Here is a 21774-nt window from a genome sequence, read left to right as displayed (position 1 = left end):
AAATTTTATGCTGAAAATAAAATATAAAAAATATATTTTATTTTCAGCATAATATTTACTAATTTAATAATTTTTATTTTTAATATTTTTTTATTTTGTTTACAAAATAAAATTAAAATATTATAAGCCTGAATATATTACATAGTGGTTGGCGGCTGACACGGTGGTGTTTCAGCTGGGACATACTTATTGCATAAAAAAATATATGAACCAGCCCCTAATAGCACGTGTCAGCGCGCAGCAACTTGAAAGTAAATTAAATTGAACGTAAAAAAATGGAATTCTCTGTTAGTTCAACAATTGAAAAAATTAAACTACAAGAACAAGATACAGAGATAAAACTCAACGAGGAACGAGAATGTGAGTAATATTAAATGGATAATTAAGTACTTGTTCTTACAAGAAATATCTTTAAGTATTTCTTTAAAATTGTAATTCATTTAAATTATTGTAGATGAAACTGCAATAGCTTCGCTGCACAAAGAAATTCGTAAAGCTACAATACAGGCGGAGAAATCAGAACAAGAACAACAAACGTTGATAAATAAAACAAACACTCTTAAAAAACAGATTGTGCTGGAAAAAATTCAACGTGATTCTTTACTTGACCAATTGAATACTATGAAAAAAGAGTTAGAAGAATTAAGAAATAAATCGGTAAAAAATATACAATTTCCTATTCAATGATATACTTTTATTATGTAGTAATAATCTAAGCTATAATTATTATCGACTAATAAAGAATGCAGGTATTTTAAAAGTGTGGGAGGAACGTTCAACATTTTGCAAAGAAATACAATCCACTTCAGATAAATATGACGTTTGGGCTCTTCTTACAAAGCCTGTTTGTATGGAAACATTTCCTAAAATTGTTAAAGAACCTGTAGACTATGATAAACTACTGTTAGAAAATCAAAATAGATTAGTAACCGCTATTGAAAGACGTAATATAGCTGTTGCTGAAAGAGATAGATTGAAAGCCGAACCAGAATGCGGGGAAGAATTTGTTCGGTAATTTTAATAATTATGCAATTAATAAGTAAATATTAAACATTTTTTTTTATATTTACCATTTAAGAAATAAAATTACAAGTTTATTTAAACATACTAAACTTTTCCTTTTATAGTATAAAGAATGCTTTATGTTACTCTTTGGAAAAGATTGAACCACTAAAAAAGGGATTTAATTTTAGCAATTAAATTATTTATAACATTTTACTTATTATATAAAATTTATTTAATAAACGAAGCGTCAAAAGAAATCAAAATATCAACAGCTGTAGAAACGTCAAAGTCACAGTTAATTCATCAAAATGTTGAAAAACTAAGTGCCTACCTGGAAAAATTACAAACAATTCTTCTTATTATTGTGTAAAAATATACAAAAATGAATCGAAGCATTTCCCTCATAAGGTATAAGATAAATTAAAGTTTATATTAAGGCCATATACAATAATAATATTCCTGTATAACTCTCCCCAGTGATCTCTTCCTAAAAATAAATATTTAGTTTTATGTGATTATCATTATTCCTTACATGCTTTGCTGTTTAATGCAGTTCCACCAATTCGTTATAATTTGTCTTTGTATGAGAACGTAAAATGTTTCCAGTACAGTCTTCATTGCTTATATAAACAAATTTAAGGTTATGATTGAGGATATTAAAGTTGTTTTATTATGTATTAATATGACTATATACAATGGTAACTGGAAAGTAAGTTACCAAAGTATTAGACTTATGGATTCATAATTTATTACTTGGTAGAACAAAAACACAACATCACAATATACATGACAAAAAATATTATGCCTCATCTAGTATTGAACACTAGATGAGGAATGGTTTTTTTATATTTTGCTTATGATGAATATTTATTATGATATCTATGTTATTTTTTGTTATCTTCTTATTTCTTTCTTATTCTCCAGATTATCTCATTACTCTGCAAAACACATGTAATATGTAAAGATTAAATTAAATCTAAAATTTTCAGAAATATTATAAAAAACAATAACCTACACAGACTGTACTGTACACAAGTAAAAGAGAATGAGCCAGTAAAATTTTCAACAAGCGAAGCTGCAAGACGAAAATTACCATCAGTATTTAGAAACAAACAGGCAGAGCAAATGCCGTGGTATCAACCCTACTGTGTAGTGGGCAGTGTTGCCATCTTCTTACTGTACTTCTGTGTTTTCCGAGAAGAGAATGATGTGGATCTTGAATTTAACAAAACACTATATGATAGAATAAAAGGTATGGAAAAACAGCAATTGTTACAATCTTATAGGTTCAATAAAGAACAAGGCTTAGGTGTTGCTGATATAGAGAAACGGTTGCAAGAAATAGAATTACAAGAAGCAAATGTTGCTGAATAAGTTAAGACTAATGGTATCTTTGTTTTAAGTAGTTTGTTGATAATAAATTATTTTAACTGTCTTTATTTTGTTTTCTTATGCTCCATAACTTTTTTTGTACATTAAATAAAACACATATAAATAGTCTGATGGCAAGTCTTTAATGGATTTGTCCTACAAATTAAGAGATGAAGATGAGATATGGACGCAGATAGCACTGGTCAATCCATTTATGATCATTTAGTGAGCTATAGAAGGAACTATGTTTGGGAGCATCCCTAAAGGATAAAATTTGAAATAACAAGATTTATACAAAAGATTACCAAAGTTGTTGACATAGCCCAAAGAATTAATATGGTACAGGCATGGGCACAGGAAGGGGGGGAGCCGGGTGATCTGTGCCTACCTCAGAAGTCTGGTCAGAAAATATCTTGAGATATGCTAATGTTGCTTTGTTGCATTAGTCACACAATCAATAATTGTGGAAATTGTGATTATGATAATGGAACTTCCCACCAGAGTTACATAGCAATATAATAAATAATGAATCTTGAATTCACTTTAAATTATCCTTCTATTAATTTTAGAGGAGTACTAGTAAATTAATATGAAATGTTTTTCAAAAACATTAATTATTGATAAATTGAATGGAATATGTAATTAGTAATTACAAATTATTAATAGCATACAAACAAGCACACCATGAGTTATGACTCATTTTTCAAATAATCTTCATATTGTTGCACAATAGTAATTATTAAAATTTGATGACTCAATTAATGAATTAGTCATTAAAACATTCTTAATCTATACATATAATAAGAAAGTAAAAATAGTGCATCTTTACAATTGAATATATTTACAAAATAATATTTGAGGGTGGCTTAGGAACAGTAAGAGCCAAAATTCACAAAAAAAAAGTCTGCTAGTCTCCAGAACTACTGGACGGATTTGAATGAAACTTTTTTGGTTGTATAACTGGAGTACCCGATGTGGAACCTTAGCAGCCCAACTAATCTCTAAGAGAAATAAATATAGCCTTAGTAAAAGTTGATCAACACAACAGCATTTTCTGTTCATGTAATAAAAATGAAGATGTGGAGCAGCTCATATGGAACGCTAATAGTCCAGCTAAACCTTAAGAGATATGAATATAATGACTTCGGAATAGTTGTTCTGCGTGGTCAGAGTTAAATGAAATGACTATATATATAAGCTAGGAGTACCTCCACGCGGTGCAGGCGGTAATAGTTGAGGTCTTCTTTATAATGATATATATTATTGAAAACTTTTCCTCGCCCCTGAAAAGTAAGTACGATCTTTAATGGAAGCTCTTATCTTGCATCCCTCGATTAACACAATTCTTTTATAGTTCGCTAACAGTATAATAAATAATTAGCTTTACGTATCAATGCTCTAATATGTTATCTTCTATATCTATTTATATAAAATCGAAAGGTCACTCCCTCATTACGAAATCTCAGAAACTACCAGAGCTAGGAATCTCAAATTTTGCATAGGAGTTATTTATAGGACGTAGGTGCTCGCTAAGACGGGAATTTGCAATATTTTATTTCATTGAACACGTGTTTCATGGTTTATTAGGATTCACCCCTAAAAGTGCATATAAGCGGGCGAAGCTGCGCGCGTCCGCTAGTAACGTATATAATTTTAAATATCAAGTATCATCATTCCTTACAGAAATTATGATAATGTCGTAAAAGAACATATTAGAAGTCTATAATTTCAGAAATTACAATTGTCAGTCAATTGTGTATTAAATAAATAATCATGTACTTCAAGCGGGTAAAGCCGCGGGCGGTCCGCTAGTATTTAATAAAAATCTCCTACTTTGGCTAAGGGTAGCAAATATAACTTTTTTAGTAAAGAGCAAGAGAATTTAACATTCTTGTTACATCATTTTAGTTAGCTGAAATATATATAGCACCATTGCAACTTGCTATAATCAATATTGTTTTGATATTTGTTTCATTACATAATAAAATTAAGACAAAATCAGTCATGTAATAAATTGGTTAAAAATTATTATGTAAAGAACTATAGACAAACAAAGAAAATTTATAAGGATATGGAGCTAAGGGCAAAAGCGGAAAAGAATTAAAATTTTCCTATTGTATATAACACAATTAAAACATTAAGTTATTACCATCAATTCTAGAATATGCTTACCCTTTTAGGACTATTGTAACTGAATATTATGTATTATAAGAAACTTGAAATATATTTTTAAGATTAGTTCAGTGAAAAGAAACAAATATTTATTCTAATTATATTTATTAACTCCAAAACTTGTCATTACACATACCAATAGTGCATCAAATTACATACACGGGGGCTTATGTAGTTATAATATTGCCTATAGTACTACCTAGATATACCACAAGTCACTAAGATATAGACTCTACGCTGTTTGTACAAGACGCTAGCCAAGAGTGAATCTCCGCAAGACGTGGCAGTGCTCCGTGTACACACAACATACTAACTTATGTTATAAGAAATTTATAAAAAAAAAATCAGTACTGCTGCCTCCTTACATTAAACGATTTTTAATGTTATTACTATAAATTAAATATGAGACAACATAGAAAATTTTCATAGAAATAATGTCCATTTGAATTATGAATAATTTAAAATTAGGTATATTAAAGCTAATTTATGCGCGTTCTCCTCGAATCCGTCTGGCCAACTGAATGTCTTTAGGCATGATGGTTACACGCTTAGCGTGGATGGCGCACAAGTTTGTGTCTTCAAAGAGACCTACCAAGTAAGCCTCGCTTGCTTCCTGAAATCGAAAAAATGATTAAATAACCATTAGGTTATGACAAAAGGTTTGCTTAATTTATAAAGAATTAGTAGACATTCCCACCTGCAGAGCGCCGATGGCGGCAGACTGGAAACGAAGATCAGTTTTGAAATCTTGAGCGATTTCTCTCACGAGACGCTGGAAGGGCAGCTTACGGATCAACAACTCGGTAGATTTCTGATAACGACGAATTTCTCGGAGCGCCACGGTACCAGGGCGATAACGATGGGGCTTCTTCACACCTCCCGTGCTAGGAGCCGATTTACGGGCTGCCTTTGTAGCCAATTGTTTACGAGGTGCTTTACCTCCAGTAGATTTACGGGCAGTCTGCTTGGTACGCGCCATTTCAAGTTATTGCTGTAATTTATAACAAAAAGAAATTTCACCCAACACAATAAACAACTGATGTTGCAATAGCGTTCACTTAATAATATTATTGTCAAAGTTAAGGAATCCGATTTTTTTATTAAAAATTATTATTTAGAATACGTACCTGGATCAAATTAACACACAAAACACAACTTTTATCGAAAATTAACGCAGTTTTACTAATTCTAACAGAGAACTAACAACAACGATCATATGCTCGAAGATAAGTCAAGATGGCGCCGAGAGAATGGCGGGTGAATACTGACGCCTTGATCTGGCCACCGGATTGGATAACCTCGTTTACGTATGAAGCAACTGATTGGTAGAAAAGTCGGCCATGCTATTGGCTGCTTTATTTCGTCATTATATTAAGTGCCTGTCGTCATTGGTTAGTAGTACGAACTCAGTGTTGTACTATAAGAAAAAGACAAATAAAAATTATTTATTCCAATTGTTCGTTTTTATTTAATGATGTAAAAATAATTGAATATTTATCTCTCTTGTGAAAGTTTGACTTTATTGAATCAATTAACCCATATACATTTAAAGTTTGTAAGATTAATTAATATTTTATATAAAAAAATATTTTTTAAATTATAAAAATGAAACAAAAATCGTACAAACATATCTTAAAATTTCGTCATAATATTAAAATGAAAGTTTTTGTTTTTTTAATATTTTTTATTTATTCTGCTTTCATTCTTAAAAAAATGTTGTTTGAAAAAAAATTACCTGTTTTCTGTCTCAGTTTATTATTAAATTGTAGCGTATGCGAGTACGAGACAAATAGAAAACATACTACGTGACATTACTGTCAAAAGCGATTGTGTTTGATATTTTTCTGTTTTTCTTGAAGACATCAACAAAGATAAGCTTATTTTAAGTTCAAGGCCGTTTGTTTCTGAAATGTTGAGTTATTTAAGTGGGATTTTATTATTTAATACGTTATATTTACATTTTTTTATTTTGTGACAATATTTTGTATCACGTGACCCTATATTGAATTTTAATTGGTCATCGGTGAGCGTGCCCTGCGCGACGCGAGAGGCGCAATAATAGTTCACCAAAATGCCGTCGGAATCTAAGCCTTTGTTGACAGCCCAAACAGAAAAACCAAATCATTATAAGTAATTACACGTTATAGATTTATTAATTGCGTAAAGTGATTGTGCTTCTTGTGTTGTACATTTTGGTATACGTTTTATGTAGTCCGGGGATTTTGTTTTCCAGATATCTAAAGGAATTCAGAGTAGAGCAGTGCCCGTCGTTCCTACAACACAAATGTACACAACATAGACCATTTACATGTTTTCATTGGCATTTTAATAATCAGAGAAGAAGACGACCAGTCCGCAAAAGGGATGGAACGTTTAATTATAGCGCAGATAACTATTGTACCAAATATAACGAGACATCTGGGATATGCGAGGATGGGGACGAGTAAGTAGTTGGCATTTTGCTTTGTTTTGTTCGTATAACTATTTTTATTTATTCTCTTCGTACTAGTATTATATCGTTTGTAAGTAATTTCATTGTAAATAAAGAATGAACGTATCTTGTTTTTAGCGAGCGTCTTGTTTTGGAATCTGTTTAGAAATCTTTTGCTAATAAGAAAATCCTAACTGAATAGAAAGTTAAATAGCACAACGCCAAAGGCGATGGCTTGCGATCGTTCTTAATTTAAGGACTATTGTTCATGACTCTTAAGAAATATTAGGTAATTGTTAATATTTATTAAGAGCCATAAATAAATATATATATATTTTAAATTTAATTAGAACTTAATAGATAATGGATATATCTTTGTATGAATGTATAGACAAATTTAATTGTCAAAGAAAATAGCTTTAATTATCTTTCTAATTGAGTTCTTAAGTGGATGTTATTTACTCAAGAGTTCAATGCCTATTCACTTTTCTTTCATATATTGATAACAGAATAACAATATTAAATATTTTTGTATTTATGACAGTAAACAAAGGAGTAAAAAGTTTCAAATTAATATTTTTAGCTATGCTAACTTAAATAATATATAATAGTAATTATACTATACTCAATGCTTCCAATACAATATTTAAATATTCTTAATTATCAGAATACTTATTAGATACCAGGTATAGGTAGTAATATTAGATATAACAACTTGAACATTTTAAAGTCAGCATATCACAATTGCTTTTCTGCTTTAATTATTTTTTCCAACAACTAACATTATAAAGAAATTGTTTTGTTTTTGAATTCAACATTAAGTAGGATATAAAATCAATAAAAATATAGTTCCAACAATATATTTTTCATGAATTGTTTTGCAAAAGTATGCATTAAATGCAACTTTGACTGTGTTATTTATTTTAAAATTCACCCTATGTAGATAACATTATGTAAATTTTGTAAAATATGCTATTATCAAATATCATACAGTCTAAATCATAAAGAAATATTTAAAGTAATTCATTGTTGGACCTCTATAAACATATGATACACATATATATATATATACATATACATATATATAGTTAAGGAAATATAGTGTAATGTGGGGATATTCAATTAAAGTAAATAAATATTTGTAGAACTAAAGTGAATTTATATTACTAATTACTTTGATAATTATTAATTTTGTTAGGGATGATTATACAGGAACATAAAAGTTAAAATTAGACACATTTTCTTTGAAAAACATTAGTCTGCAAATTTCCTCTAAAATGATTCAATTAGATTGACTTGTATTGTTAACAACAAAATATTCCTTTTAAAATATTGAGGTCATGGTTGTGCAGTGAGTCACCATATGACTGTACATGACTGTGGTGGTTGGTTCAATTCTTAATTGTTGCATTAAGTTCTGCAACTGAATTCTCTATGCCTACATTGTAATGGTATTAAGAATGGAGTTGAAAAAAATATTTACTTGTCACTTAACAATAATTCAGCTTCCCCGCAGCACAGCAGAGTAGGGAGAGGTAAGACACTCCATACCCCACTTTCTGCCGACTTCTAGTGGCATTGCGTGTTGAGTGGCGAAATTCAACGTCGTGCTTTGCTTCGACACCAGAGCGAAGAAATGAAAACATACATTTAAATAAATATTTCCTTCCATGAAAATGGGGATTGAACCCACAAGTAATAGATTTTGCAGCACACTTTGTGCTCTTGAGCCATCAACTGGTCTCCATTTTACAATGTAGAAATATTAATGTTTGTTTGAAGTGAGCTTAAGTCCCATTAGATTGAAACTTCATCAAATCTATATTTTATTGTTATTAGCTTTATATAGTAAATCAAAACCTAAAAAAAATATCGTATTTCCATTTCCCTCTGGTGTCGAGGCTAAGTGCGGCGTTGAGTTCCACCGCTCAACATGCCTCTAGAATTCGGCGGAAAAAGGGGAACTAAAGTGTTCTAATGGGAGTTGAGTGTTTTAATATTAGGTTTCCATGTTCTCTCTGCCTACCCTGCTATGTAGTGTGAAGCTAAAAAATTTTACAGTTGAAAGTGGTTTTAATAGCCTATATGAGAAAGAAGACTATTTTAATTTGTATATTTTTATATTTGAAATGCCCTTATATGTATAATGCTCTTATATGTATGTCCATAGTAAATTTATATTTTTTTATTTTAGATGCCCATATTTACATCGCACAGCAGGCGACACGGAACGTAGATATCACCTCCGCTACTACAAAACGTGTATGTGTGTTCACGACACTGATGCCAGAGGACTTTGTACCAAGAACGGGGCCCATTGTGCCTTCGCGCATGGAGCCCCGGACCTTCGCCCCCCAGTCTTGGACATGAGGGAACTGCAGGCCCTGGAGAATCCAGATGGAACTGATGGTGACGCAGGGGCACCCAACGCTTTAGATAGGGAACGAAATTTAATGAATGAAGATCCTAAATGGCAAGGTAGGTTCTTTAATTATTTGTTAAATAAAATAATGTTTTATAAATAATTGATTTAATTAATTTTAAATTTGTAAGTTTTTAAGAATCTGAGGTCTGAGGCAGTAACTTTAGTGAACTGATGGTAAATTATTTGACGTTAAAAAAAATTGAATAAAATTATTTGACTTTGACCATCCACTTTCAAAAGTATTGTTAATTATGTTTAATAAAAAAAATAATGGCGTTACTGTTTCCAGATACGAATTATGTTTTATCATCATATAAGACAGAACCATGTAAAAGACCACCTAGGTTATGTAGACAAGGGTATGCCTGCCCACAATATCACAATAGTAAAGTGAGTATAATATTATATTATTGAAAATTGTTATTATCACACAGTGTTTGATTGCAAGTGAAATGGTTTTGAAATCCACACTAGCTAGAGAATTGTAAGTTGGAATTAAATAGTTTTCCAATAACAAATTACTTCATTGCTTGCTATGCTATATGTATATGCGAGCGAACAGACGAGAAGGTAGACTATGCCCAATGTAAATGTATGCCTAAATAGAAAAAAAATGCTTAATGAATCACTTTGAATAAAATCTGAATTTTAGGATTTTTATTTCGTAAGTATTAGAGGACTTGTTTTAAATCAATACTGTAAGGAAATTTCAATATTTAAAATATAAGCTTTATTATTAAAATGTTATCTAATTTGTGTAGTAAATATCGTAACAACGAGGAAAATGGGTATATTCTTAGAAATTTATAGAATTGTGTAATTATTTATAAGAAACTAGCGGACGCGCGCAGCTTCGCCTGCTTATTTGAACCATTAGGAGTGAATTCTAATAAACCTAATAATATAAATAAATAAATAATTCTAATAAACGTGTTCAATGAAATATTTAAAAGTCTCAATTTCAAATTTTATAAAAATCAGTGGTGATTTAAAGATTTTTCCATACTAACTATCAACCCCTTATTTGCACCCCCAAGGGGATGAATTAAAATGAACCACGAAACATGTATTCATTGATATATTTTTAAGAGTCTTAGTTTCAAGTTTTATAAAAATCGGTGGCGATTTAAAGATTTATCCATACCAACTTTCAACCCCTTATTGGCACCCTTAGTGGATGAATTAAAATAAACCACGAAACCTGTGTTCAATGAAATATTTTTAAGAGACTAAATTTAAAATTTTATGAAAATCGGTGGCGATTTAAAGACTTTTCCATACAAACTTGCAACCTCTTATTGGCACCCTTAGGGGGTAAATTCTAAAAAACCGTGAAACGTGGGTTCAATTAAATATTTTTAAGAGTCTGAATTTACAATTTTATAAAAATCGGTGCCGATTTAAATATTTTTCCATACAAACTTTCAACTCCTATTTCATCCCTTTAGGGTTAAAATTTTTCAAAATGCCTTCTTAGTGGATGTCCAGATTACGAAAGTAAATCAAGCATCTGTCCAAATTTCACATTTCTACCATCAGCGGTTACGGCTGTGCGTGCGTCTTACCTCAGTCAGTGAGGACAAGTCCTTTTATATATATAGATTAATAGCAAATGTAGTAATTATTATAAAATACTTATAGATAAGCTGGTACTATATACAAAACCCACAAATATTTATAAATCTTTTATCCTACAAACTTATGTAATAGATATTTAAATTAGCAACTGATTGATTTCATTATTGGAACTTATTATTGAAAGTTATTTTATTTATTCTACTAACTTTAACTTTATTTAGATTTCTTCAAACAACATGTTTTAAATGTGTTGCAGTATAAAATACAATTATTTTTTTTTTGTTGTATTTTATTCTTTAATTGACATTTATTCAAACATTTGTAATATTTCGGTTTATTTTGTAACAATAAGACAGAGTTGTATTGTATATTTTAGGACAAACGTCGATCACCTAGGAAGTACAAATACCGCAGCACGCCATGCCCGAACGTGAAGCACGGCGAGGAGTGGGGCGAGCCCAGCAACTGCGAGGCCGGCGACGCGTGCGGCTACTGCCACACGCGCACTGAGCAGCAGTTCCACCCTGAGATATACAAGTCCACCAAGTGCAACGACGTGCAGCAGGCTGGCTACTGCCCGCGCGGCCTCTTCTGCGCCTTCGCCCATGTCGAGCCTGACGACCCCCGTGATCCCCGCGACCCACTCGACCCCCGTGCGCCACACACGCCCGCCAGCCTCGCCGACCTCCTCTCCGCCGCGTTGCCGGCGCCCGCGCCGCCCCTGCACCACGCTAATGGTTCCGGCGATGGCTCCGAGTGTGCCTCCACCTCCTCAGGTGGCTCGGCCCGCGCCCCTGCCGTCACCGGCTCCGCGCCCGCTGAGCCGCCCGCCACGCCCTGGGCTGCCGCCGCCTTCGACGCCACCGTGCTGCAAGAGGTCGTGGGCAACGCGCTTGACGACCTGCACCTCGACGACCCGCGCAGTCTCGTGGCCGCGCTCGACCGCGACCTCGCCGACGCCGCCTCTGCGCCCGTCGCCATCCCCGGCTCGCCACTGCCGCCTTTCCTGCGCTACGCCGACGAGCGCCTCTACGCGCATTCGCTGCCGCCGCCGCCGCGCGCCGACGCAGGCGAATTAGCGCGCCTGCGCGAGGAGGTCGCGGCAGCGCGCGCCGCCGCAGCGCGCTGGGACGAGCGCATCGCGCAGGCACGCGCTGCCTGCGAGGCCTGGCAGCGCGAGGCCGACGACGCGCAGCGCAAGGCGGCGCGCGCTGAGCGCCAGCGCGACGAGGCCGCGGCGCACGCGCGCGTCTTGCAGCGCGAGCTGGAATCGGCGCGCCGCGACGCGCGCGAAGTTCGGGACGTGCGCGACGTGCGCGGGTTGCCGCTGGCGGCGCTCAAGGCGCTGCAGGCGCAGGCGCGCGTTGAGCTGGAGGAGATCGAGAAGGTGCTGTACGCGGAGACGGCGGCCACGTGCATGGTGTGCGAGGAGCAGCCGCGTGCTGTGACGCTGGCACCCTGCAACCACTATGTGGCGTGTGACGCGTGCGCCGCAGCCGCCACCGAGTGCCCCTACTGTCAGACGCCGCTGCAGTAAACTATACTACTCTATGTTTTCTACTAATATATGTACATTTTTAACGTGAACTTTACAAGTACGCCGCGCGGTCGTTGGGACGCCTCGGCAGTAGCTCTCTACTCTGTTTAGAAAGAGATAAATAATTATGTTCTGAGCTATCTATGAATGCTAAACTTTAAATCTCTCCTTTATAATATTTTTATATATGTATGTTGAAGTGAATATCAGATAATAATTATAGGATATATTTAACGTTAGTGAAGAGCAAGACTTATTCTGGTAAACTTATTAAAATCTATGCACAGAATTAGATTTTCAAATGGATGCCACCATCGCAGATTACCTACATACAATGCGGTGGTACGAACTTCAACGAGTGTAATCATAAAATCTATTAAGATATTAAGAAACCTTTACCTTTTTCTACTCTATCGTATATTTATAAAAAAATCGTCAGGTCAGTAATATACATACGCGGCGGGCACGAATGGGGCGAGGACCTGTACCAAAGCTAACTAACAAAAAAATTATCGATTGAACAGATAAAATACCTTTTTATATTTGTCTATTAAAATATTATAATAACTAAATATTTTTAATAAACGATACATATTATATTACATAGGGCATGATTACTGTAGGTTTTAAAATTTCTGATATGCTTTTGATGTTGATACATTATGTTTAGAATCGTGTATTAGTGGTTGCTTTCTTACTAAATATACTAAATACAAAATATAATATAGCTATTTACGAGATCTTATATTGAAAATGAATATTGGACGAACTTTTTCATCAACATTATAATATAGCGTAGTTTTAGTGACAGAGTGGCGTATATATTATAGATAGTATTTAAATTATAATGCTAGAGTGTGGGCGATTATTTATATGAAATTTACAATTCATTTTTAAATCGATCGAAATGTCTTCTCTGATCATTTTTAATATATAAATAAAAAAAATATTTTGTCAATTTTACAATTTATTTAATTATTAATGTAATAAAAACAAATATAATAATATCGAGTAGTAACCGATTATATGAATGGACATCGTAATCGCCCACCACTCAGCTAATTTTATTTCAACATGTTGAATGGCTATAAGACTATAAGAATATATTATTATCTTTAAAAATATAAATTATATTTGAAAACCTCAGTACAATGGAATATTGAATCGTGCAAAAACTAATGTTGATTGAAGAAATAATAAAATAGGTTTATAGATATATGACCTTTCATATGTGATAGGATCAAAAAGTTTTGACATGAATATTCTATATTCCAATATTGGTAGCGTTGTTTTCAATTTTATTCCAATTCAATGCTGCCACTTTAATAAAATTCAATTGACGCTGTATGTCAAAAGGTTATTGACCCTAGCGCTATATGAAAATTGTAGTTTAGTTTTATATTCGAAAGTTTTGCATGATCATAGACTATATCTATATAATTATTCGCTAATCAAACAAGTTGTTACTCTTTATAACTTATTCGACAAGCTTATAGCTTCAGGAATGAAGGACCAATATCCACACATCCCTATTTATTGTCACCACTTTACAAACCTGGCCAAATGACTATCGTTTTTACGATTTTTTCTAACAAATCGATATTTTAAATGATACTTTCTGATAAATGATCTTTTTTAAAAAAATATATCAAATTATAAAATATTCTCAATTTCTTAGTAGCGTCTTAAAATTATCGAAGCAAAATATTTTTCATAATTAATTAAGTATTAGAGGTCTTTATTCGACTCATGGACGATTATGTTTTTGAACGATTTATAGTATTTTGACTTTATTTAGAAATCTCTTTTTATATTTAATTATGTTAGACTTTTTGCAATGCATAATATGGTATTTAAATTCATGTCTTTTTAGTTCAGTTATTAAATAATCATTTTTTTTTTAGAAAAAAAAAACATGGTTAAGTGTATAGTGCATTTTATGTGTACATTCCTAATTACTTTAAATATGTTTTTTTTGGTGGACACATTTTAATAATATTTTCGAGGTGATTACATTTTTTTTTAATTTTTTTATAAATGAATGAAAATTGACGATTTTTTTTTTTAAGAAAGTAAATTTTAATCAAAATTATTTTTATATTGCTAACTACGTATTATTATTATTTAATTAGAATCTTTAGAAATTACTCCTTAATTCGCCTGGTTTTTTATAGTTTTTGAATTTTTAATTTTATAAAGACGAGTCGAGCCTTATTTTGTTATTATATCAATGTTTAACGCATTTGTTTTTTATTTTATATTTTAAAACGTTGACTTTAAACAGACGAAGCATCGGTAATTTTATAATCTGTTGTTTTTTCTTTCCATTTTTTTAATTACCTATTATAATATATTGTTTTATATAATTATTATTAATTTATATTGTATCGTATATACGATAAGAAAAGAAAAAAATATACTCGTAATCTTAGCTACTTTTATAATAAACTATCGCCGTTTTATAGGTTTTTTTTATAATTTTTCTACAATAAAAAAAAATAATATAATATTAACATTATTTATATATATTTTAAAAGGAAAAAATTAATTAATTAGTACGTTTTTTGTATCGGTAATAGCATAGTAATAGTGACAACAAATTGAATTTAGTATAAAATTTAGATTTAAGTAGTGTTTTCAAATTGTATTCGACATTATTATTTAAGTGTAGACGCGAGCAACGTGCATTGTGTGTAACCGGAAGCAATACAACCACAACCGCCTTTTACTCAATAAAGGAAAAAAATATATATTTATTAGGGCGATCGCCACACGTGTTATAGATGTTATAAAGAAAATCTTAACTTTTGTAGTCACTCTGTTTGAACAAGTAAGGGATTCCCTTAAATATCTTTTTCATATACACTGCGGTTGCCGTGTCACCATGACTGCTTGGAACAAAAGATTTTACACGAACATAAGAGGGATCTTTTTTAGATATATACATATATAAATAAATAGTTATCGAGATATTATTCTAATAATATGTATGTTGTTGATGTGCTTTTGTTGATATACAGCGACAACCGCAGTTGTAATGTCGATACGGTACATTTTGTCGCGGACAAGTATAGGAGAGTGTGAGAGAATTGGATGCTTAAAATGTTTCCCGTTTGGAAAGTCACGTGACCTCATTTAAACAGTCAATTTAATGAAGTTGGAGATTAGAAGTATGGATGAAGGTGATACCTAGCATTTTACATGAATTAGTGCTTAAAAAGAATTAAAGTTGTGTTTTCTTTATTTATTTAATACTCTTTGTATTTTTTTAAAGAAAAAATAATATTGATAGAAATTATAATCCTACATATCACTTTCATCTACAGTTGCTATGTCTCTGGATAGAACAGGCCTTTGGAATCGTTATGTTCTCTCGTCTAAATTATACATACATACATGTATAAAGGCTGAAAATAACCTAACTATGCATAATTCATTTTTGTAATTATTTATTAAAATATATTCTAAACGCTGTTCTTTGTATTCTATTTGCAATCACAATATTTTATATATTATTAAAATATAATATAGGAGTGTGGTAGGCCTAAATCGTCACAAATTGTTGTATGAAGTCGCGTGGAGTGATAGGTGTAGGGTTGCCGCATACTGTAAATTATAAGAAAAAAAAACTTATTTATTTGACTAAAACGAAAATGCTAATTGGTTTTTGATTAATGAAACGTGAAGATTATTTAATATGAGATTTTTATATTAACAAAGATATATTAATTGGTATTTGTACGTTAAGTTTTTTGAAAATTTACAGTATGCGGACTAAGTGTTGGAAACAAAATGTTCTGTGTTGCCATCGCCTATAAAGTAGCTTGCTAGTGTTTGTATTTCTAATATTTTTTAAACTAAACTAGATGTGTACTAGAGTCACATTTATTTTTTATAGTCTTTATCACATGGAGGATATTTCATCGGTGTATTGAGTTGATGTATGAAAAAAAATGTAATTTACACTTTAATAACAAATGATTTTCTTTTATTTTAGCTTTTTTGACAATGTAATTTTGGCTGGCTTAGAATGATAATTTTCATTACTTTCATGTTTTCAAAACATATCAATTACTACATTGAACTACAACATGCACAAAGTAGTTGGTTTTTTGTTTTCAAATATTGTTTGTAACCTGATATTGTATCAGAGTAGACTATTTATGATTGAATTTGATGTGAACACACTAATAATATGTAGAAACGTATAAAAAGCGGGATTTTACGCTCGCGTCTCTTTGGAACTGCCAAAAAGGCACGGGTTCGAGTCCCGTTACTTTCATTTTTTTTATACGATTCTAAATATTTTGTTTATGTCTGTATGAATGATGTTTTTAGTTTTTGAGTACACACGTATTTGTTTTTATTGCAATTTGCAGTCGTCTAGTGGCTCTTGTTGTTGTTTTTATTATACTATTAATTGTATTAAGAGTAAATAATTTTCTTACACATTTACGATCCAATTTTACAGTTTTGCATTTTATATAAGCAATTTTTTTATTTAGGACCAATTTTGTTTATCATTTTTTTATATATTGTTGTGTAAGCATAATAATTAATCCATTAAAATATGTTTTAATTTAATTTTAATTATTTAATCTTTAGGTAGGTAGGTCCAACAAATTCTTTCAAATTAATTATTGTTAGTTGATGTCGGTGGGTGACACTCACACATGAAATAATTTTTTAAATATTTTTTTTATATTTATATTACAGTACGTAATTCCAATAAAGCTTGTAATTTGTCATAGTAGATATTTTATAAACAGTAATTTTCAAATCCATGTGATACAAACATGTAACAGAGAAGATTATAATATTCTAGGTAGGTAGGTTTAATAAATTTTAAATTCCATTCAATAAAATACGTGTTTTATTTATTAATAACCTTTGCCCTTATATATAAAAATAATAATACAAATGAAATGCTAACTTAATTTATTATAAATCATATTGCAGTAAGTCTACTAACTAGATGTTATAAAGGAGTTCAAAAAAAATCAATTTGGTACAAAAATAAAGGGTACAATCGATTTGGCTCTAAAAGGACGGACAATAATTTTAATGGATCAGAAAATTAATATAAACAAAAACCATCAAAGAAAAATCTAAAATATTAAGCACAAAATATTTATTTATTATTTGATTATTAATTTATTTCATTACTTTAAATGCGCCGTAGTATTGTGATTGATGAATGTTATTATTTTCTACTGTATATATAAGCATAGAGCTTAATCTAGAAGGTATTATAAAAAAGCCGTGAACAAAATTATATTTGGTTGTTATTTTATCCATTATAACGAATATAATGATATTGACCAAATTATTAATTACTATAAAAAAATACATTTAGTGAGTATTATAAATTAAAAGTAATAAACATTTTTATAATAGTAGGTAAATGTAGGCCCAAGCCCATAGCTCTAATTGTATGTTTTGAGAAATAAAGCAGATCATTAATTTATCTATCATTGTTAATTATAACAAAAATTAAAAAGCTACGTAATATGATAAATAATAATATGTTTTAGTTGCCATATTAATTTTCAATATGTACTCAATTATTATAAACGAAACAGCTGCCTTTTCTAACACAGATTTTTCAAGAAAATGTCCGAATATTATATAGCAATGTACTTATTTAGAAAAAAATATTTTTTATAGTAAAATATGTGAAAATCAAAAATTTTGTCTCTTGTTTACCCGCTATAGTAATCTATTTTTCCAACAAGCATATTGTGTATTTCTAAATAATTTTCCAAAAAATTTTATTTGTTTGTGACAACACCTCAAATTGATCAATACACACATTTCACCAATATGTTATACATGTATTTTATACACAAATTAAAATGTAACCTAACTAAAGCTTATAGTCATGATCAGTGATAAATGTTTAATTTATTTTATTATATATAAATAAAATTATATATTTGAAAATGTTTTAAAATCGCGATATTTCATATTTAAATTAAATTATTGATTACCACAGATTCATAATGGTTACAAATTTAATTTCCTTATGCCTATATATCAATAAATAAAAATAAACTTGACTTATAAACAATAAAAACTGAATAAATAATAACTCAGTAAACATGTAAATGATAATTATAAAGTAAATATAGTTTTTATATATTAAACTATCTACTATTAAAATAAAATTAATACACATTTGCATTAAAACTGCTATTGAAACACATCTATTGCTATTATATGGCTAAATGAATAATTGAGTATAGTTTACACCGACATCTAGTCGGTCGGATCACAATATTGCTATTTAGAATTTTGTAGATAATATTTATGAACAAGAATATTGTTTCGGGTAAAATTGAAAAAAATAAAACTGCTTATGAGAAAATAAACTCTTAATAGATATTTCTTAAAAAAAAAATGTTATTGAGTATAGTCATTGTGTATTTCTGTATATTAGTATAGTACATAGTTAAAACAATTATCTTCTAGAAGTTTCGAGTATTATTAAGCGAGAAAGCTTTTAAAAATTCAAAGAAAACATTATTTTTTAATTTACAATGTTTATAATCTCATACGAACGTCAAACACCTTAACTCTACTGCGGTAATAAATATAAAAAAATAAACTTATTATCTCTGTCACACTCAAATAAACGTTCTCATCATTAACTTGAACCTTAATATTTAAATCAAAACGTCACACGGTATGAAATAAATGCTTAGTTTACGTAAGTTGTAACCATAGTGCGTTGTGCAATTTTTATTTCTAATGCAAAATGTAGCCGTGCAAGAGCGTAGTCAGCTTTCTATAAGGGTGGGGCAGATAAAAAAAACCTAGACATTGTTTTTTAACAAAATAAGATAAATTTATAGAGTCAGTTACTATATCAGCTTTATAAATTCCATAGAGAAAAAACATAAAAATCCTAGTTGCTGGTGACATTTTCGCCCCTTATGAAAATAAAGTTTCTAAATAATAGACCGCTGGCCCATGGGAGGGGCCCCTGCTCCCCCTGCCCGTACCTCGCGACGCCCATGTAACAGTGAATATATAAAATCGAAAGGTCACTCACTCACCACGACATCTCAAAAACAACATGTGCTAGGAATCTGAAATTTTGCTTAGGAGTTACTTATAGGACGTAGATGCTCGCTAAGACTGTAATTTGCAATATTTGACTTCTAAGGGGTTGTTTTTAGGGTTGAAAGTTTGTATGAAAGTTCGTTACTACAAATGCTAGCAGTCTCAAATTTTGCATGTACGTCACTTATAGGACGTAGGTACTCATGGAGACAGATATTAATAATAAAGTAGTTCAAGCAGGCGAAGCCGCGGGCGGGCCAGTATATTAATATATGGCCAAGAAAAAATTATAATATTTTTTTAGAAAACGTATAGCAATTTGGACGTAGCGGGATTTAAAGCCGCGCCTCTTGGAAACTTGCCGAAGCGCTCTAATCACTAAGCTGTACGTTCTTATCAATAACGTCGAAATTCTTATACGCTTGTTACAACTTATTTAGGTTCTTAGCATATTTATTATCTACTTAATTTAACTTGATATATAAACTTAATTAAATATAAATAATTTTCTGATATCATAAATAAAAAAAATGCTTTGTTTAAAAAGAAATAACTTAAAATGAACATTATTGCAATAAATGCTTTGGTACTATTCGTTAAAAATATTTTTATATATATGCTCGAATATATAAAGTAAAATATATAAAATATTTTAGACAGGCTTATACTAAGTAAGCACAGGCTAGATCTTAATTTGAGATAAAATGATAAAAGAAAATCTTTAATCCTCCTATTTCTTTACTATATCTTCACATGTGTAATATTATTGTTCAAAAATATATAGTACAATATTTTATTGTATTATCTTCTGTACAATAATATTTTGCTTGTTTTTTCATTTCATTACAAGTCTTTAATTTCATTTTAAAAAGATTTTAAATGCATGTCTTTATAATTATAATCGGTGGTTATACGTAACGTAAATTTGTCAGCAAAAGCACTTTTTACAATTATATTATTCCTTTTTTTATCAAATTTAAGATTGTCAGTACAGGTGTGATTAAAATTCTAATTTAAAATTTAAGATATCATAAAAAATTGTCCTTTATTTGCTTTTGACTACTTAAAGTTTATAAAAAATGAAACACTTAAAAAAAGGAAACTATAAAAATAAGTTGTTTTGAATATATCCTACATAAGGCATACATACTGTCTATACAATCTAACGCGATCTATCAAAGCACTCGGCGGCAAAAGATTTTCAACCTTATATTATAGATTTAAAGTTATTTTTAAAACTACGTTTTTCATATAATTTAGGCATTTTCGTTATAATAGTAAATTCAAAATTTTGTTGAGTGCGTGAAGAATTGACCAGTTTATTATTTAATTTTTATTTTATTAAAGTAACTGCACTGGTATATTTGTTAAACCTTTGGTTTATTATTTATTTATAAATGTAATGTTATGACTGATACATATATTATTAGAGAGTCAATTTTGTGAGATTCTTTCCTACTAGGCTATATATTAGTATTAGTAAGTTAAATTTTCAGTAGTTTTTATTTAAATAAATAAAATTAAGTATGTTAATTATATGAGAGTGATGTATAAAAATACATACATCTAATGAGCATATAAATACGTATATTTAAAAAATATTAAATACGTATATTTAAAATATATTCAATAAACATTAATTTGTTTTTCTTATATTTGTTATAAAAACAACATATGAATATGTGTCTGTTAATAAGTGTGTTTACAAAAGACATTTGACAATCTAGCATTCCAATTTAAGTTTTCTTCTATGTTTATGATGTATTGCGTAATAATTTGAATTGGAATTTAAGGTGGACGTGTGTACTAGCGTATGTGGGCGTGACACTTCCATTTCGTATCTATTTAAGTCCAATGCATAGATGTATGTATGTGTGTGCTTAACACGTCACACGTACATATAGGTACATAATAACATACTCGTATAAATATTCCTCATCTCCGTGTTTGCCTGTGTGTGTGTGTAGTCGCGTATGTGGCCGTGTTATCTCGTCTACACGTCGGTGCCGACGTGCCGGTCAGCGTCGAGAGTGACGTCCTCAGGGCTGGCGAGGTCGGCGCGCAGGCGCACGCCGCGCCCCGTCAGCGTCCAGCGGCACGCCGCGCGCTCCGTGCGAGGGGAGATCCTGCGATTGTTGGATATTTATTAACTTAAATTCACGCTTTATCCCTAGCGGTGTAGTCAGAGAC

At 31.1% G+C, this 21774-nt stretch overlaps 5 protein-coding genes across 7 annotated transcripts in view; 3 read left to right on the top strand and 2 right to left on the bottom strand.

The window, feature by feature from the left end:
- Window positions 1-83: 83 nt before the first annotated feature.
- LOC146531219 (uncharacterized) lies at window positions 84-1183 on the top strand. The gene is made up of 3 exons (XM_085197967.1): window positions 84-360; window positions 455-657; window positions 743-1183. The coding sequence occupies exons 1-3, from the start codon at window positions 276-278 to the stop codon at window positions 1013-1015; spliced, it is 561 nt and encodes a 186-aa protein (XP_085054093.1). The 5' UTR covers window positions 84-275; the 3' UTR covers window positions 1016-1183.
- Window positions 1184-1266: 83 nt separating this feature from the next.
- LOC146531218 (uncharacterized) lies at window positions 1267-2440 on the top strand. Its single transcript, XM_085197965.1, has 2 exons — window positions 1267-1413; window positions 1995-2440. Exons 1-2 carry the CDS (start codon window positions 1388-1390, stop codon window positions 2377-2379), a joined length of 411 nt encoding a protein of 136 aa, XP_085054091.1. The 5' UTR covers window positions 1267-1387; the 3' UTR covers window positions 2380-2440.
- A 2196-nt stretch (window positions 2441-4636) lies between these two features.
- Window positions 4637-5835, bottom strand: LOC146531217 (histone H3.3A). Its single transcript, XM_085197964.1, has 3 exons — window positions 5676-5835; window positions 5246-5539; window positions 4637-5161 (listed from the first exon to the last, which is right to left on the bottom strand). Exons 2-3 carry the CDS (start codon window positions 5525-5527, stop codon window positions 5033-5035), a joined length of 411 nt encoding a protein of 136 aa, XP_085054090.1. The 5' UTR covers window positions 5528-5539; window positions 5676-5835; the 3' UTR covers window positions 4637-5032.
- A 504-nt stretch (window positions 5836-6339) lies between these two features.
- Window positions 6340-17384, top strand: LOC146531216 (uncharacterized). Of its 2 annotated transcripts, none has more exons than XM_085197960.1 (5): window positions 6340-6678; window positions 6761-6991; window positions 9174-9457; window positions 9694-9794; window positions 11359-17384. In XM_085197960.1, the coding sequence occupies exons 1-5, from the start codon at window positions 6620-6622 to the stop codon at window positions 12517-12519; spliced, it is 1836 nt and encodes a 611-aa protein (XP_085054086.1). In that variant the 5' UTR covers window positions 6340-6619; the 3' UTR covers window positions 12520-17384. The 2 variants fall into 2 exon arrangements, with proteins under 2 accessions (XP_085054086.1, XP_085054087.1); XM_085197961.1 differs by having other exon boundaries at window positions 6342-6678; window positions 6782-6991.
- The window catches only part of LOC146531214 (uncharacterized), a 32894-nt gene continuing 25709 nt past the window's right edge, over window positions 14590-21774 (bottom strand). Inside the window, exon 22 of one of the 2 annotated variants that reach the window (XM_085197958.1) lies at window positions 14590-21710. In XM_085197958.1, coding sequence (XP_085054084.1) covers window positions 21578-21710 — 133 coding nt within the window. In that variant the 3' untranslated portion in view covers window positions 14590-21577. The remainder of the gene's footprint in view (window positions 21711-21774) is intronic. The other variant, XM_085197957.1, reaches the window with a different exon arrangement.

The sequence above is a fragment of the Heliconius melpomene genome, chromosome 15 (assembly GCF_056956725.1).
Source record: "Heliconius melpomene rosina isolate 202511_hmr_F chromosome 15, ASM5695672v1, whole genome shotgun sequence".
Taxonomy (NCBI): domain Eukaryota; kingdom Metazoa; phylum Arthropoda; class Insecta; order Lepidoptera; family Nymphalidae; genus Heliconius; species Heliconius melpomene.
Note: the sequence above shows the minus strand (reverse complement) of the source record. Positions and strands in the feature narration are given on the sequence as shown.